The sequence below is a fragment of the Geotrypetes seraphini genome, chromosome 1, assembly GCF_902459505.1.
Source record: "Geotrypetes seraphini chromosome 1, aGeoSer1.1, whole genome shotgun sequence".
NCBI classification, from domain to species: domain Eukaryota; kingdom Metazoa; phylum Chordata; class Amphibia; order Gymnophiona; family Dermophiidae; genus Geotrypetes; species Geotrypetes seraphini.
Window position 1 is genome coordinate 256007743 of NC_047084.1, and position 15558 is coordinate 256023300.

Sequence of the window (15558 nt, forward strand, 5' to 3'; positions counted from 1 at the left end):
AGAAATCATCCTGGCCCGGGTCGGTGTCATACTCCGTAACTTCTACCTCTTCCAGCAGCCCTCTCCCTTCTACCTGCTTCCTGCCACACCCCCTGCTCCGCGGCTCTCTTCGGCAACTCAGCAGCAGCGATCGACACAAGCTTCTGACGTCGGGGCCTACCCTCTGCGAGTCCCGCTTGTTTCAACTTCCTTTTTCCACAAAGGCGGGACTCGTAGAGGGAAGGCCTCGATGTCGGCAGCTTGTCTTGATCACCGCTGCTGACGAGTTGCTTAAGAGAGCCGCGGAGCAGGGGGGTTTTGCCAGGTGCAGGTAGAAGGGAGAGGGCCAGATGCAGGACTCGTGGGTGAGGGAGCAGAAGAGAGAGAGAAAGAGAGAGGGGAGGGAAACAAAAGGAAATATTTCATACTGGGCTGGGCCGGAGTGGAGGGAGGGTGGAAAGATTCTGGCTACAGGGTGCATTAACAAAGGAAAAGGAGGGAAAGCTGAAAATGGAGATAGTGACACAAAGAAGAGAAAGAGTAAGCAGGACCTACTGAATAAGGATAGAGATACAGAGGGGACATGAAGAGGAGGTGAAATAGAGACATAGAAGTAATGCTGAAAAAGTGTGGGGGGGGGGGAGATAAAGACATTGAAAGGGCAAATGGTGAACATGGGGTAAAGACAAGGACAGAGACAAATGAAGATTCTGAAAAAGTGGTGAGATAGGGATATAGGTGAGATGGACACAAAGAAGGGTGATGCTGGAAAATAGGTGGAATGGTAATTCTGACAGACACAGAAGGGAAATGCTAGATCAAGGAGAGATGGGGCTCAGGCTGGATGGAATGAGGAGAAATGCCTTGTTGGCCCGGAACTTCCTCTCCTACGTCAGAATTGACGTCAGGGAGCGGAATGCTGGTCAGCGCAATGCTTCTGCAGGGAAAGCTTGGGATGGCGGTGGCTTGGGGGCTGTTCCCCGATGGCGGTGGCAGCAAACCAAGTGGCTTGGGGGAGGGCATGGAGAAAGAAAGAAAGGGGGCAGACAGGGAGACAGAAAGAAGGGGGAACAGGGAGACAGAAAGAAAAAGTTGGGGGAGAGAATGAGGTCTGGAGGAGAGGAAACATACAGGAGGCTGGAAGAAAGATTGGATGCACAGTCAGAAGAAGAAAGTGCAACCAAAGACTCATGAAATCACCAAACAGCAAAGGTAGGAAAAATGATTTTATTTTCAATTTAGTGATCAAAATGTGTCGGTTTTGAGAATTTATATCTGCTGTCTATATTTTGCACTATGGCTCCCTTTTACTAAACCGTAATAGCGTTTTTTAGCGCAGGGAGCCTATGAGCATTGAGAGCAGCACGAGGCATTCAGCGTAACTCCCTGTGCTAAAACCTACTATTGCGGTTTAGTAAAAAGGGAGGGGGTGTATTTGTCTATTTTTGTATTTTGTTACTGGGGTGACATTGCATAGAGTCATCTGCCGTGACCTCTTTGAAAAAACCCGGAATATGAATAATTAACATTTTCTCTGCCTTTCAGTGTGCTTTGTGTTTTTCTTTAATTTTATTGTTGGTAGATCATTTTGACTTAGTCATTATAAAAGTAGCTCGCAAGCCCATAAAGTGTGGGCACCCCTGGTGTATATGTTAGAAAACATTTTGATGTGCAAATAGTACTTGGTGAGGCATTTATTTTGATTCTAGCAGCCATAGAAATGTTTATACAGCAATTTTTTTCTTTTAGCGTTTTAATAAATAATCTTTAATATACTTTTGTAGTATGGGAGGTCTTGGTCACTGCACATGTTTGCTCAGAGGCACGTCCCTGTACATCTTGTTCAGCAATTGTGCAGGCTGGAAGTAGGTCCAGGCATTGGTGGTTGCATTGTTTTCTCTCATTGTATGGATCTATGATTGTAGATAGAGAATGACATGGGGAAAAATTCTGTCCCCGGACTACCATCCTCTGCATCGTCCCGTCCCCGCTGGTTATTTCACCGCCCCGTCCCTGTCTCTGCCATCCCCTTCACCGTCCCCGCTGTCTCTTTCACCGCCCCGTCACCGTCTTCAGTGTCTTCTCCTCTCCATCCCCCCATCCCCAGCACCCTTCACGCGGTCCAGCAGCTCCCTCCCACTGGCCAGCCATGCATTTCCCTCCCTCCCTCCTTTTCCCTTACCTTTTCTTCTTGAAGCTGGCGATTTCTATAAGGCTACGAGCTGTATTACAGCTGGAGCCTTGAAGTCGCGTCGGGTTGCCTGCTAGAAAAGTCTCCTCCGATGCAACCAGAAACAGGAAGTTGCGTCAGGGGAGACTTTTTCCAGCAGGCAACGCGACGCGACTTCAAGGCTCCGGCTGTAATACAGCTCGTAGCCTTATAGAAATCGCCAGTTTCAAGAAGAAAAGGAGGGAGAGAGATGCATGGATGGCCGGCGGGAGAGAGTGGGCTGCCGGATCAAACCCTTGTTCACCGCGCGTTCACTACTTGTTCACCGCCCCGTGCTACCATTTACCGCTCCACGGGGCGGTGAATGGCCTTGTCCCCGAACTCGTGGTGACCTAATTTTTTTGGTCACCGTTTTGGCGGGTTACCTGCGGCTAGCCGCGGGTAACAACCACCGTGTCATTCTCTAATTGTAGACCAAGGTTGGGCAACTCCGGTCCTCGAAGGCTGGAATCCAGTTGGGTTTTCAGGATTTCCCCAATTAATATGTATTGAAAACAGTGTATGCAAATAGATCTCATGCATATTCATTGGGGAAATCCTGAAAACCCGACTGGATTCCGGCCTACTTTAGGGGGGATGCACCTAGTGGTAACAGATCCCTCCTCCCTTCAAAAAGGGCACTTTTTTGCTATCTTCTAAATGCTTTTGGCCAGTTTGGAGGGAGCTGAATTAGTTCTGAGCCACAAACTACTTCAGGTCTGTCGTCCCTTTACAACAGTGAGTACACCTTTAATTTTCTTTTTCTTTTATCTCAGCTGAGACTGTAAAGTACTGCTGGGAAGTGAAGAGCACCTGCATGGCATGGTTTGGGATGTCCCTGAGCCTTCAGATTTGGTAATGGTAAAGGGGCTGTTGGGCTCTTGTGCAGTCTTGTAGCTCAGTTGTCGGCACTTACGGACATTTTGAAAAGCTGTGTTTCAAGCTCTGTAGGTGAGAGCTATTCTTGCTGTTTTATCAGTCAGTTAATTTCAATGCTTCTTTCTCATATAGCTGACACTACTTCTCCCCTGAGTTTTTTCCTTGCTTTCTTATTCTTACTTGGACACTTCTGCCCTCAGGCTCTCGGGGTTTAACTTGGACATCTTTTACGGTCCCCTCTTCCAAAAGACGCCTGGACTGTGTTTTTGAGCCCATGCTTTTGCTTCTCCTTCTGCATCTAATTATGCTGCCTGACTGTAACTCTGGATCTTTATAATAATAATAATGAAACCCCCTAAAGGGGGGGGTGGTAATTGAGATACTGATAAGAGTAGTGATTTTGGTTACAGTGAGTTTTATAAGTGGATTTGCTCTGGGTAGAAAATAAGAGTGATTTCTAAGTGTCATTTTTGCCACTGCAATAAAATTGCATCAGTTGTGTTTGAATAGGCTGGATCATATTATTGGTCATTTGTATGTCAGCTCTCATATTAACTTCATGCTGTTCATTTTGTAGTCTTATTCTTCACAATGTAATATCTCCTATCTATGTCTCTGCTGTGGTTTACTGTTTATCTTGACCTGGGACCTCAGCCATTGGAGCCAGCTTCTGTGGGTGCTTTAGCTCCTAATATTGAGCAAATATCTTCATTTCTGTATCGCTTGATAGACCGGTATAGTTCCTTAAGGATGGGTATTATACCTCACTGCTACCAGCAGGTGGAGACAGAGATCAAAACTTGTATATCAGTACAGCTTCCCCTCTACTAATCCAGTCTTCCTCAGTCTCCGGTAGCAGGTAGTAAGGCTAATTTCGGTTCCCCTCTTAGCACTGTTGGAACTTTGTTTTTGGACTCCTTGTTTCCCTTTTGTGCCAGATAGAGCTTGGATGGGTCCTGTTTGGGTATCTGTCCGACCTCGGGGGTGTTAAACCCACCTTCCTCCACCTCCCCATATTTTTGTAGCGGTGCCTCAGCAGGCGGCCTGGCCCCCTGGTTGGTTAGCTTTGAGAGCCGTGGAGTCTGTTCTGGTAAAAAAAAAAAAAAGACCCCCCCTACCACCAAATCCTGAGGTGTGCCGGTCTAAAGGGCTAAATTCCCTTTATAACTAACTGCCTTTTTTTCTGTTTTTTTCTCAACTAATCGGCACTTTTCTTACAGCTAGGGCGATTTTCAGCACAATGAGCACTTTTAAAGGGAAAAAGTGCTCATTGTGCTCCAGATGTGAGGTACTCGTGGCCGGCCTGTGCAAGCGTTGTGCAGGCTGGAGTGGTGGGGAAGCCTTATCAGCATCAGATGCCGGCGGCCAGGGTACCCCGCAGCATGTACCTCACGAGGTGGGCTTGGATCGTTCCCCAGCTGCCGATGGTCAGGGAGAAAAGGATTCCTTTGCCGCCGGAATGGCTGGGGATTCCCTTTTCATGTCGGTTGGTGCCTCAGTGTCGGGGAAAGTCCCAGGCTTTTCAGACGTGGCAGGCCGCAGGAGCTCCAATTTTAGCAGTTTCAGGTCCGATTTAGACAGGAACCTTCTCCTTAATTTCAGTTTCCTCGGGTGTCCTTCCCCCTGTTCTGGAAATACAGGGGCAAGGTATGGCAGGGTCCCCTTGGGGCCGTCGGGGGGTCTTTCCTTGTGAATTTTTGTTAGCACTTTGTAAATCTTATTTCCCTAGCAACAGCAGCAGATGAATCCAGAGACCAATGGGATAGCCCACATCTACCATGAGGCGGAGATAGAGAAACTGATTAACAGGTGGTCCTATTGGTTGTCACTCCTCCTGTTTATCCAGTATTCTCTATCTCCCAGTAGGAAAAGGTCGCTATTCAACTAGCTCCTGAATTCTGGCTGTGACTGGAAAATTATTTTCTCCTGTTGAGGTTTCTCTTCAGTGAGACTGCCATTCTGTTTCTCCTGTTGAGGTTTCTCTTCAGTGAGACAGGGGTGTCCAGCTGAACGGTGCCGGCTTTAGGGGTTACATCTGGGCCCCCCCAGGTCCCTGCCTCACCCTCCCTCCATTGCTAGAGGGTCTGACTGGGTCTCAATTTGTTTCTTCTTTCCCTTCTCTGTAAAAAAAAAAAAAAAAAGACCACATTTGCTGCATTCTGCTCGGTTACTGCTGATCAATCAGCTTTAACTGGCTTCAACCGGCCCTAACAACAAGCTTGTGAGTATGTCTGGTTTTTTACTGTTGGTTGAACTTCAGGTTCTGTTTGGGAGTCTTAGTAATGTGGGTTCGGTCAACGTATGTTTAAGGAATGGATATTTTATTGAGGCTAAGTTTTATGACTAGAAATCCGTGGAGGGAGCCGGAACTTCCTGCCCTTTGCATGCACGCGCTTGGTTTCCTTGTTGCTTACAGCGCAGCAGTAGCGGTGCGATTTCATACTCGCACTTGTTCTCATTGTTGGGTTTCAGTGTAGCAATAGTAGTCCTGTTTATTCTGAGGCTCTCTTTCATCGGTGTTTGTCACGGCCATGTGCAGCTGATTGTGCAGGTGCCGGTTTATAGCAGTGCGCATGAGATGGGACATGTTTTTTTCCGGCGCTATGGGCCATTCTTCTGGTTATTCCCCGAGTCTGATTGTCTCCCTTTTATAGCCATTGTTAACCTGCGTTGAAAATTGAAGTCCATTTTTCTAGGGGGTTTGAAATATGCTCTTTCTAATGAGACTGATTTGAAAGAGTTTCTAAAAGGTATTTTTCTGTAAAAGCAGGCTGAAAATACCCTATTTTTGGCCTTTTTACACAAATTAGCAACTTTACACTTAATTTGTAAACTAACGGAAAGAGCTTGGAGGTTGAAATTGTACTTTTGAAAACAACGTTGTACTGAGATATTATGCGCCAAATTTTGCATTTATTACTCAATTATTGTGGGAGCTAAGTAATGTCAAACTTTGACTTTTTTTGAAGCACTAATTTTTTCGGCCAAGTTTACTGTAATTCAGCCATTCACTCAGTGCTCGACAAAAATTATTATTGGTAGCACTGAATAGAGCTCCAAAAGTTGTGCAGGGTAGCTAAGTTTCAGTTTTTTTGGAAACATAGCTCGTGAGATATTGTGTCTCAAAGTTGTCAGAATGTCATCGTCGTACTGTATTTCATTGTGGTATGGGGTCAAACAAATGGCTATATCTCCACGAATATTCCACAGGCGAAACTAAAACTTTACCAAAGTTCGTTTGAGACATGGTGGACTCTGCATATGAAGTTTCATCAAAATCCGTGATGGTCATGCAGGGCACTTTCCAAGAATCTGATCACTTGACATGGAATGACCCAGGTGCTATTGACCGGGGGAGCAAGGAAGAGGGACAGGGGGAGCGGGGAAGAGGTGCTGTTGGACTGGGGGAGCAAGGAAGAGGGACAGGGGGAGCAGGGAAGAGGTCCTACTGGGCCGGGAGAGCAAGGAAGAGGGACAGGGAGCAGGGAAGGATGCTTTACTAGCACCCGTTAATGTAACGGGCTTAAACACTAGTACTTCTATATTGCATATGAAACTTTTTCTTTTTCATCCTTAAACAATTCTGTATCATTGACTATTTCCTTGGGGATGGTGGTGGTTCTGCCTATTTAAAATCTGTGATCTGTTTTTTTTAAATTTTGTAACATACTTTACAGGTAATTTTTCCATTTGGCTGACTTTAATTTCATACCACATACCCTTTTAAATTTTCATTGTATGGTATGTTTTGACCAGGTTACTGCTTGTTAAATGCCTAATACTATTCCCCTGAGAGCATATACTGTTTCCTCTGAATTTATAACTCATATAGGATTACTTAGTAGCATCCAGATTTATTTTGATGCATAATTATATGGTGGCTGAGTAAGAAACCTTTTAGGAACTTAAAATGACTATTTCACCTCAGGAATGAAATAAAATAAGTGATTTTGGTATTCTCTAGCTGAACTCGGTAATAAACCTTCTGATGTTTAATCTGGTCTTGCAGCTAAATCAAGAATATATAATACATTACAAATCTTTTTTTCATTTTGTAGCAGCAGATTTCTTTGCCCTGAAACAGAGCACTAGACCTAACTTATTTTCCCTTAGTTCTTTAAAGACACCATTAAATGGGGGTTGTACTTTGCTTTATTAAAGGCCCTTTAGAATGTTTGTTAATTTTCACTTATGATTTTGGCTATACCACTTCTGTTATCTTTCTCCCCTTGTAGGTTCTCCTGAAGAGGTTATTCTGGCCTCGGTGTGAAAGTAAGGTAGAAAAATCTACATGTTTGCTACTTATCAGTTTAATCAGTGGTCATGCGAAGAGTCAAGTTCATCTCTAGACAACTAACTGCCAGCAATATAAATGATTATTCTAGGAAGAAAGCTTTTCTCCATCTTACTGGAGTGAAAATCTCCAGATACTGACAATATCAACAGCAGGAAATGCTTCACGCCTTAAGGATGCCAACTACCTAGATTCATGCGCACTATCTGTACAGTTGTTGTGGATGGTTTGCCATCTGAAGGCTCCTCAAGCTCTTATCCAGGCCCTGATTCTGTTTCTGAAATGTCAATGCTTCGTGCTTTGGACCCAGTACAGACCTGGCTGGGACAAGAGCTGGAGAAGTGTGGTATTGATGCCATGATTTACACTAGATATGTCCTCAGTCTCCTCCTGCATGATAGCTATGACAACGACTTGCAAGAACAGGTATTTACTTGATTTTAAATGTTGTAAAGTGAATGTGTATGCTTGTGTTTTGTTAAAAATCTATTAAACTGTGGTTTGAGATCAGATTGGATATACTTTCAATTTTGTATTTTTACATTTTTTTCCTCCTCTTGTAGCTTATTTCTGTAAATCTAGTCTACCATGCAAGCCTTAACATGACATGAATCAAGTAGGGGAAAATGAGGGCTTGTGTGTGTTCCTAGATTAACTAAAACATTCACATCCTGGTTTACCTTGGCTCTATTTGCAAACATTTATGCTGGCCTGTTAAAAAGCTACATTTATTTCAACAATTTAGGTTAAGAGAAAAAAGCCTATTTCCAGGCAATAGGCGACACATTCTAGACAATAATAATAACTTTATTTTTATATACCGCCATACCACAAACAGTTCTAAGCCGTTTACAAAGGAAGAGACTATATACAGATAGCGACATTACAGCGAACTTTCAAATTTACATTGGCTTAGACAGGTTTATCTGAATGTGTATTGGGAGTACATCAGGTTGAGGTGGGAGTCAGAGAAATTTGTCAGATAGGTTTTTATTGACTTTCTAAACATTTAGTACAAGAGTGCGTTTGAGATGAAGTTGGTTAGACATTTGTTCCATTTGCCTGCTTTGAAAGGTAGTGTTCTGTTGAGGCATCTCTTGTAGGTGCAGCCCTTTAGGGATGGAAAAACGAACGAGTAGGTACTGCACGTATTATTGTACCTGGGAATTCGAATTGATGAGACAGATAGGTTGGGGATGAACCTGTCATGGTTTTGAAGCAAAGGCAAGCAAACTTGAAAATGACCCTTGCTTCCACAGGCAGCCAGTGTAGTTTTCTGTAATATGGGCTTACATGGTATGATTTCTTGAGGCCATAAATAATAATAACTTTTTATTTATTTATTTATTTATTTTTTTCTGAGACGGACTGCAGCATTTTGGACAACTCTCAGTCGTTTGGTTTTTTTTTTTTTTTTTTAAAGATCCCAAGTATATAATGTTGCAGTAGTCTAATGTACTTAAGATCAGGGATTGAACCAGCAGTCGAAAGGAAAAGAAATTGAAGTATTGTTTAATGGTACAAAGTTTCCATAGAGAGAAAGCATTTTTTGACTTTAGCATTAGTGTGATCTTCAAACGTCAGGCTTCATTCCAGGGTGACGCCAAGGATTTTGGTTGTGGGACTAATTGGGTAGTCTGATCTGTTTAGTCTCAAGGAGGTGTTCACGATCTTGTTATTGGGACTTGCCAAGAAAATCTTGGGTTTTTTCCGGATTTAGTTTTAGTTTGGAGTGCATAGTCCAATTTTCAACCTTGATAAGGACAGATGAGATGAGTTGTTTTGTCTCTTGGGTCAATGAGGTTATGGAAATAATAATTGTTATATCATCCGCGTATACATACAATTTCAGTTTTAAATCGGATAACATATTTCCCAGTGATGCCATGTAGATATTGAAGAGTGAGCGGGAGAGTGGGGAGCCCTATGGCACTCCACAGGGATTGGACCAAGCTTGAGAGTAGGTTCCTTCGCTGTAAACCTGGTAAGTATGTTTTTTTTAGGAAACTCCTGAACCAATTTAGTACCTGTCCAGAAATGCTGATGGAATCAAGGCACTTAAGCAAGAGGTCATGATCGACAAGGTGGAAGACATTGCTCAAATCGAACTGCAGTACCAATGCACTTTTTGCCTGGGAAAACAGATGGAAAAGATAGTCAGTCATAGAACCAAAACTGTTTCGGTGCTGTAATTTGTTCAGAAGCCAGATTGGGAGTCATGTAGAATGTTGAACTTCTCTTAAGTATTTTGTGAGGTGGATGTTAACCAGACCTTCCATTAATTTAAGAAAGAATGGTATGTTGGCAATGGGTCTGTAGTTGGCCGTCAAGGAAACTGACTCCTTTGGGTTTTTGATAATAGGAGTCACGAGGATATGCCCGAGATCTCTGGGAATTTACAAGTATGCATGCAGGAAGAGATCCAGCTAAAAAGTTCAGCCTTAAAGGAAATAGGAGCTGTTTTCATAATGGTTGGTGGGCAGTTGTCCAAAAGGCAATTGGATTTTACATATTTTTTGTAAAGCTTGAGGAAGTGGCTCCAGTCTGGGTTTTCAAAGTGTTTCCAGATCATGTCAACAACTGTATCTTCTTTGTCTGTCTAAGGCAGTAAGCATTGATACAGCTTTGCCATCAAGTGACCCTCCTTCCTTCACTCTTGGTGAGACACATGATGGTCCTACTGGTCACATGGCCTTTTTTGGGTACCTGTTAACCAGTCTGCATAGTTTTCATTGGAGCTCAGGACCGTCCCTGAAGCAGTCTCACCTTCTGATAAGGAGGGGACGCACGCAGACTGTTAGGAACGCTTAGGGAGCTCAACAGTGTCCTGCAGTGTGCCGGCTGCATTTTCGTGCCTCTACCCGTCCTGGTGTGTATCCAGTGTACCACATGGTGGAGGTCAGACAGTGGGGTCTGACTGGCAGCCCGAAGATCAGCTTTGAGAAAGCTTTTCCAGCAGTGTGGCAGTGAATTCTTTGTAGGCTTTTGTAGAGAATTGGAAGCAGGAACAGCCCAGAGTAACTCTGAACTGACAGCCTGGGAGAAATGTTGAGGAAAGTTTGAATCGAGGGTTTTTCTCTGTTTCTAAGTGTTCCTCCACCTAAAAAATCCTAAAATCACCGTTTTTCAGGTTTGGGAAGTGTAAAAAAAATAAAAATAAATAAATTGCGTTTTTGGCGCAAATTCAGTGCCGGCGGCCATCTTGGATTTTAGCAATCTTTTTTTTCTTTCTCCCTGCTTCTTCAAAACTTTGTTTTTTTTGCCTGGAAACTGCTGGGATTGAGTCCTTAGGGTCTCCTCATGTGAATTCATGCCAGGTTTGTGCAGATTTTGCAGCATCCTTGCACCACGTGGTGCTGCTGCAGGGGGATGGAGCAACCAGCTCAGCTGCCTCCTCGCAGAAGCAGGTGATTGAATGCTCGGCTAGCCCGGTGGAGTGGCCTCCATTAGTTTTGAAGCTTGGTATGACTGGTTTTTTGGGCATCCAGGCTGCGGACCCTCCGCAGCCTAAGAAGCACAAGTATAAATCTTCTAAGGGTGACTTTGTGTTCCCCAGGGACCAGGTACTTACTCTGACTTTATGAAGTTTTCGTAGTCTGAGTTTCAAAGCAGATGTTCTGCTGCTAGGCAATCTCTGTCCCCTTCTCAGGTGTTTTTGGTTAGCATGGTGTCCTTAGGGATGCCTTTGCCTCCACCCTCTCCAGCTGTTGTTCCTCCTACGCTGGTTCTGGGGGAGCCGGACACTGATCCTGTCCTTTCTGATCCATTGTTTAATAGTGCAGCCCTTCTGGGATCAAGGGATCCAGACCTTGGGTGCTGGATCCATGGATCCCTTGAGGGCTCTGGATCCTGGTGATCCTGCCATCCTACGATTATTTAAGTTTGCGGCTCTATCTGATCTTATTGCTGAATCCTTGCAGGAATTGAACTTAGTGACGCATCCGACTCTGTCCACTTCTTCTTCTTCTCCCTGGCTTTGTAGTGTGTGCTTGCAATCTGCGACCTTTCGGACATGAGTTTTATGGTCTCTGAACAGTTTGTTTATCCAGAAGGTCCTTTGAAGAGTGCTAGGGTTATGTCCACTTGTACCCAATAGTGCAGGAGTGTCTGCAGCTTTTTTGGCAGCCCAAGGTGGATTTCTTGGTGGCATAAGTGACCAAGTGCATCTCTCTTCCCAGTGACGGGGGAGTTGTATTGAAAGATATCCAGAACTGCCGTGTGGATGTGGTCCTCGGGACACACGCCTATCTCTCTCAGCTGTGCACGCCAGAGACTGATGTGGTGGAGCCTCTTCCTCAGCTTCTGATGGCTGGGATTACATGGCGGATGCCTTATATGATCTTCTTAAAGTGCTGGCCAAGATGTCAGCGTATTCCATCTCAGCCCGCTGAATGCTCTGGTTCAGGTAATAGGCTGGTGATTGCACCTCTAAGGCGACTTTGGTGTGACTGCCTTTTAAGGGGCAGTTATTGTTTGGCAAGGGCCTGGATGACCTCATGGATTCGGACATGGACCATCGCCCAACGACCCTGCCTGATAGTAGATCCAGATCCTCCAGGGGTTCTGGACGTTCTAATTTTCTTGGCTCCAGACGCTCCAGGTAGTATGCACATTCCTCGTCACAGAGATTTTCTCAGAGTTCCCGAGGTCGGAATTCGAGCTACAGGTGTTCCCAACCTTCCACCGCCAGTCCTGCACACCATGCCAGAAAGACACAATGATGCCAGGACACCAGATCGTTTATTATTTATTAAAACTTGATATACCGCCTTAGTTGCAGCACAATTGAAAGTGGTGTACAATAAAAACAAAATACAAATTTAAAAATAAACAGAAAGCCAATTAAGTACAGGACAGAATCACATAATCATCGCATTAAAGAACAAAAGCTTCATAATATAAGAATATCATAATCATATAATGTGCTCATTATTACCATTGCTTCAAGTTTGTTTTTGTTCTAAAAAAAGGCCTTCTCAAAAAGAAAAGTTTTAAAAGAACGCAGAATTTAGTATAAGGATTCCAAGTGTAAATTTGAAGGTAGTGAATTCAACAATGATGGAGTTGTCGAAAAAAGGCTGTATTTCTAGTCCTTTCCCATTTCACTTTTGAATGGTGAGGATTAACTAATCTATTGTCTTTCAAAGAGCGAAGAGTCTGAATTGGCAAATAAGGAATAACCAGACTTGCCAGATAATCTGGAACGCCTGCATGCAATGTCTTATGAGACAAAATAAGAATTTTAGATTGTATACGATAGTAAATCGGTAGCCAATGTAATTGCTTTAATAAGGGTGTTATGTGCTCGAATTTACATGTGTTATTCAAAATCCTAACTACCTTATTTTGCAAAGTTTGAAGACGCTTTAACTGAAATTTGGGTAATCCCACATAGACCACATTACAGTAATCCAGAATTTATAAAGGCATAGAACAGTTTAACGAATTTTTATCTACCAGATTCTATACTGCTCGAAGTCTACGAAGGGCATAAAAGCCCAATTTTTACTACATTTGAGATCTGCTTTTTAAATGAAAGCACTGAATCAATTATAATTCCTATTTAGCAAAATGAATCCACGGCTTGAATTTGTTTATGTTCAAATATATTTTATTGTGCTCATAAAAATAAAAAAAAAATCAAGTAAATACATAAGATGAAGCACAAACAAGCTCAAATTTTGCTGTGCAAAACCCCCCACAACTCCCCCCCCCTTATGTGTAACCACCCCACTCCCCAAACAAGTCCCCCCTAACCTCCCCCCAGGTCCTCCTTCCAAGTACAACACCAACGTAGGCAAAGATATAATACAAATGATATAGGTATACCAACTGTAACATAGTGATACAGATGAACAAGAAATCAACAGTTAAGTAATCGGCTGCGAGCCAAAGGAGTCATGGTAGTCCAAAAAGGTTCCCAGGAGCATTGAAAGATGTGCCCTGGGAGAGAAGAAAAGTCCATCACATCTCTTCGTTCCCACATCAGGAGGGTAATCATCCAGCACCGCCAGATCGAGTAATCTGGCGTCTCACCCTCAAGCCATTTCAGCAAGATACATTTCAAGGCAACGAGGACAGTCCACCTAAGAAAAGCAGCAGCCCCCCTTGTGTGAGGGTAATAATGGGGAACAGCTCCAAATAAGAACAAAGGCAAGATTTGAATTGTAATGTTCCAAATACGCATTCCAAAAATATTGAATATTAGTGCAAGTCCAGAACATATGCCCCAAGTCCGCTTCAGGAGCCTGGCATCTAAGACAGGCAGCTGTCTCACAAAATCCAGAGAGATAAGCCCTCTTAGGAGAAATGTACAAACGGAAGACCAGCTTATATTGTTGCTCCCAAAAGGTGGTATATTTTTGAAAGACTGGCAACCTACGGACAGCCTGCAAAAGCACATCATCAGGCAACTCCTCTGCAAGGTCACGAGCCCAAACATCCCGCAATTTTAGAATGATCAAACAAGGGGGACACATCCTTCAAATGGCGATGAAGGAATTTAAGGGGAACAGGAAGTTGGGAACCAATGGTAAAAGCCATATACAGCATCTCTTGGCAAGAGGCCTGCAAATAACTAGAGGGTAAAGAAGAAATGTAATGTTGAATTTGCATATAAGCAAAATAATCAGTGGGTGGTAGATCAAATTCGTCCCGCAGCTGTGCAAAAGACTTAATTTTGCCATCATCATCAACCAACTGAAACACATAATAAATGCCCCTTGTTTCCCATCGAGCAAAACTCGGCCCATCGACCCCAGGGAGAAAGGAGCTATTAAAGCGGATAGGCAGAAAAGGAGTTATAGAAGCAGAAATAGAGTGATATTTACAGACCCAGTACCAAACCTTCCGCAGGGGATGGTGTAGCACCCTAGTAGAGAGAGACTCAGGCAAGGAAGAAGGAGTAGAGTGAAGATATGCACTAAAGTGAGTAGTTCGAAAACAGAAAAGTTCCAAAGAGGTGTTAGTGAATGCAGAAGTACCCCTGGAAGTGCTAGGAGACTGCTTCCTAGAACAGTTGGTAGGAGAGCTGACGAGAGGAAACGCCACCTTGGACTTGATCATAACTGGCATTACGGGTCCAGCAAAGGAAATAGAAGTCACAGTCCCGCTGGGGACGAGTGATCACAACATGATCAACTTCAAACTTGATGCCCGAAAAGGGAAAGGTACCAAAACCTCAACCACGACTTTAAACTTTAAAAAGGGAAGATACGACAGCATGAGAGCGATGGTAAAAAGGCGGATCAAGAAAAAATTGGGCAAAGTCACAAAGGTGGAACAGGCATGGTCCCTACTGAAAAAATACTATCACGGAAGCACAAAGCCTCTACATTCCGCAGATGTCCAAAGTCAAGAAAACCAAAGGCAAAAGCAATCCGGCGTGGCTTACCAAAGAGATGAAGGAAGCCATAAATGAAAAGAAGGACTCATTTAAGACGTGGAAACGCACAAAAACATCTGAAGCTTGGAACAAACATAGAGATGATCAGACAAAATGTCACAAGGCAGTGAGGGTTGCCAAAAAGGTCTACGAGGAGAAAATAGCGCAAGAGGCCAAAAATTTTAAGCCCTTTTTTAGATACGTAAAAGGGAAAAAATCTGCACGGGAGGAGGTGGTACTGCTGGACGACCTGGGAGGAAAAGGGTGCGTCAAGGATGACAAACAAATTGCGGACAGACTGAATTCCTTTTTTGCGTCTGTCTTTACAAAGGAAGACACCGCAACAATACCGGACACAGTGAAAGTGTTCAAGGGAGTCGCAGAGGACAGCCTCACCACAGTAGAAGTGGACCAGATTTACCACCAGATAGACAAACTTAAAAGTGATAAATCTCCAGGAGTGGACGGAATTCATCCAAGAGTCCTAAAAGAACTGAAATTTGAAATTGGAGAACTATTGCAAAAACTTGCCAACCTATCAATCAAAACAGGACAGATACATGACGACTGGAAGATAGCGAACATTACAATGATATTTAAGAAAGGATTGAGAAGAGTGCCTGTGAGTCTCACGTCTGTTCCTGGAAAGATGGTTGAGGCGCTGATCAAAGATAGCATAGTCCGGCACCTAGTCACACACGACCTGATGAGAGCCAGTCATCATGGGTTCAGGAAAGGGAAATCATGTTTGACGAACTTACTCCAATTTTTTGAGACAGTGAACAGACAAATTGATAGTGGAGAACCGGTGGA

General features: G+C 43.7%; 1 protein-coding gene across 4 annotated transcripts in view; it reads left to right on the forward strand.

Moving 5' to 3' along the window:
* Nucleotides 1–15558, forward strand: part of KIAA0232 (KIAA0232 ortholog) — a 238094-nt gene that overhangs the window by 22821 nt on the left and 199715 nt on the right. For 3 of the 4 annotated variants that reach the window (XM_033949813.1, XM_033949804.1, XM_033949822.1), the window contains exon 3: nt 7303–7787. In XM_033949813.1, the coding sequence (XP_033805704.1) occupies nt 7557–7787 (231 nt within the window). In that variant the 5' untranslated portion in view covers nt 7303–7556. The remainder of the gene's footprint in view (nt 1–7302; nt 7788–15558) is intronic. The other variant, XM_033949832.1, reaches the window with a different exon arrangement.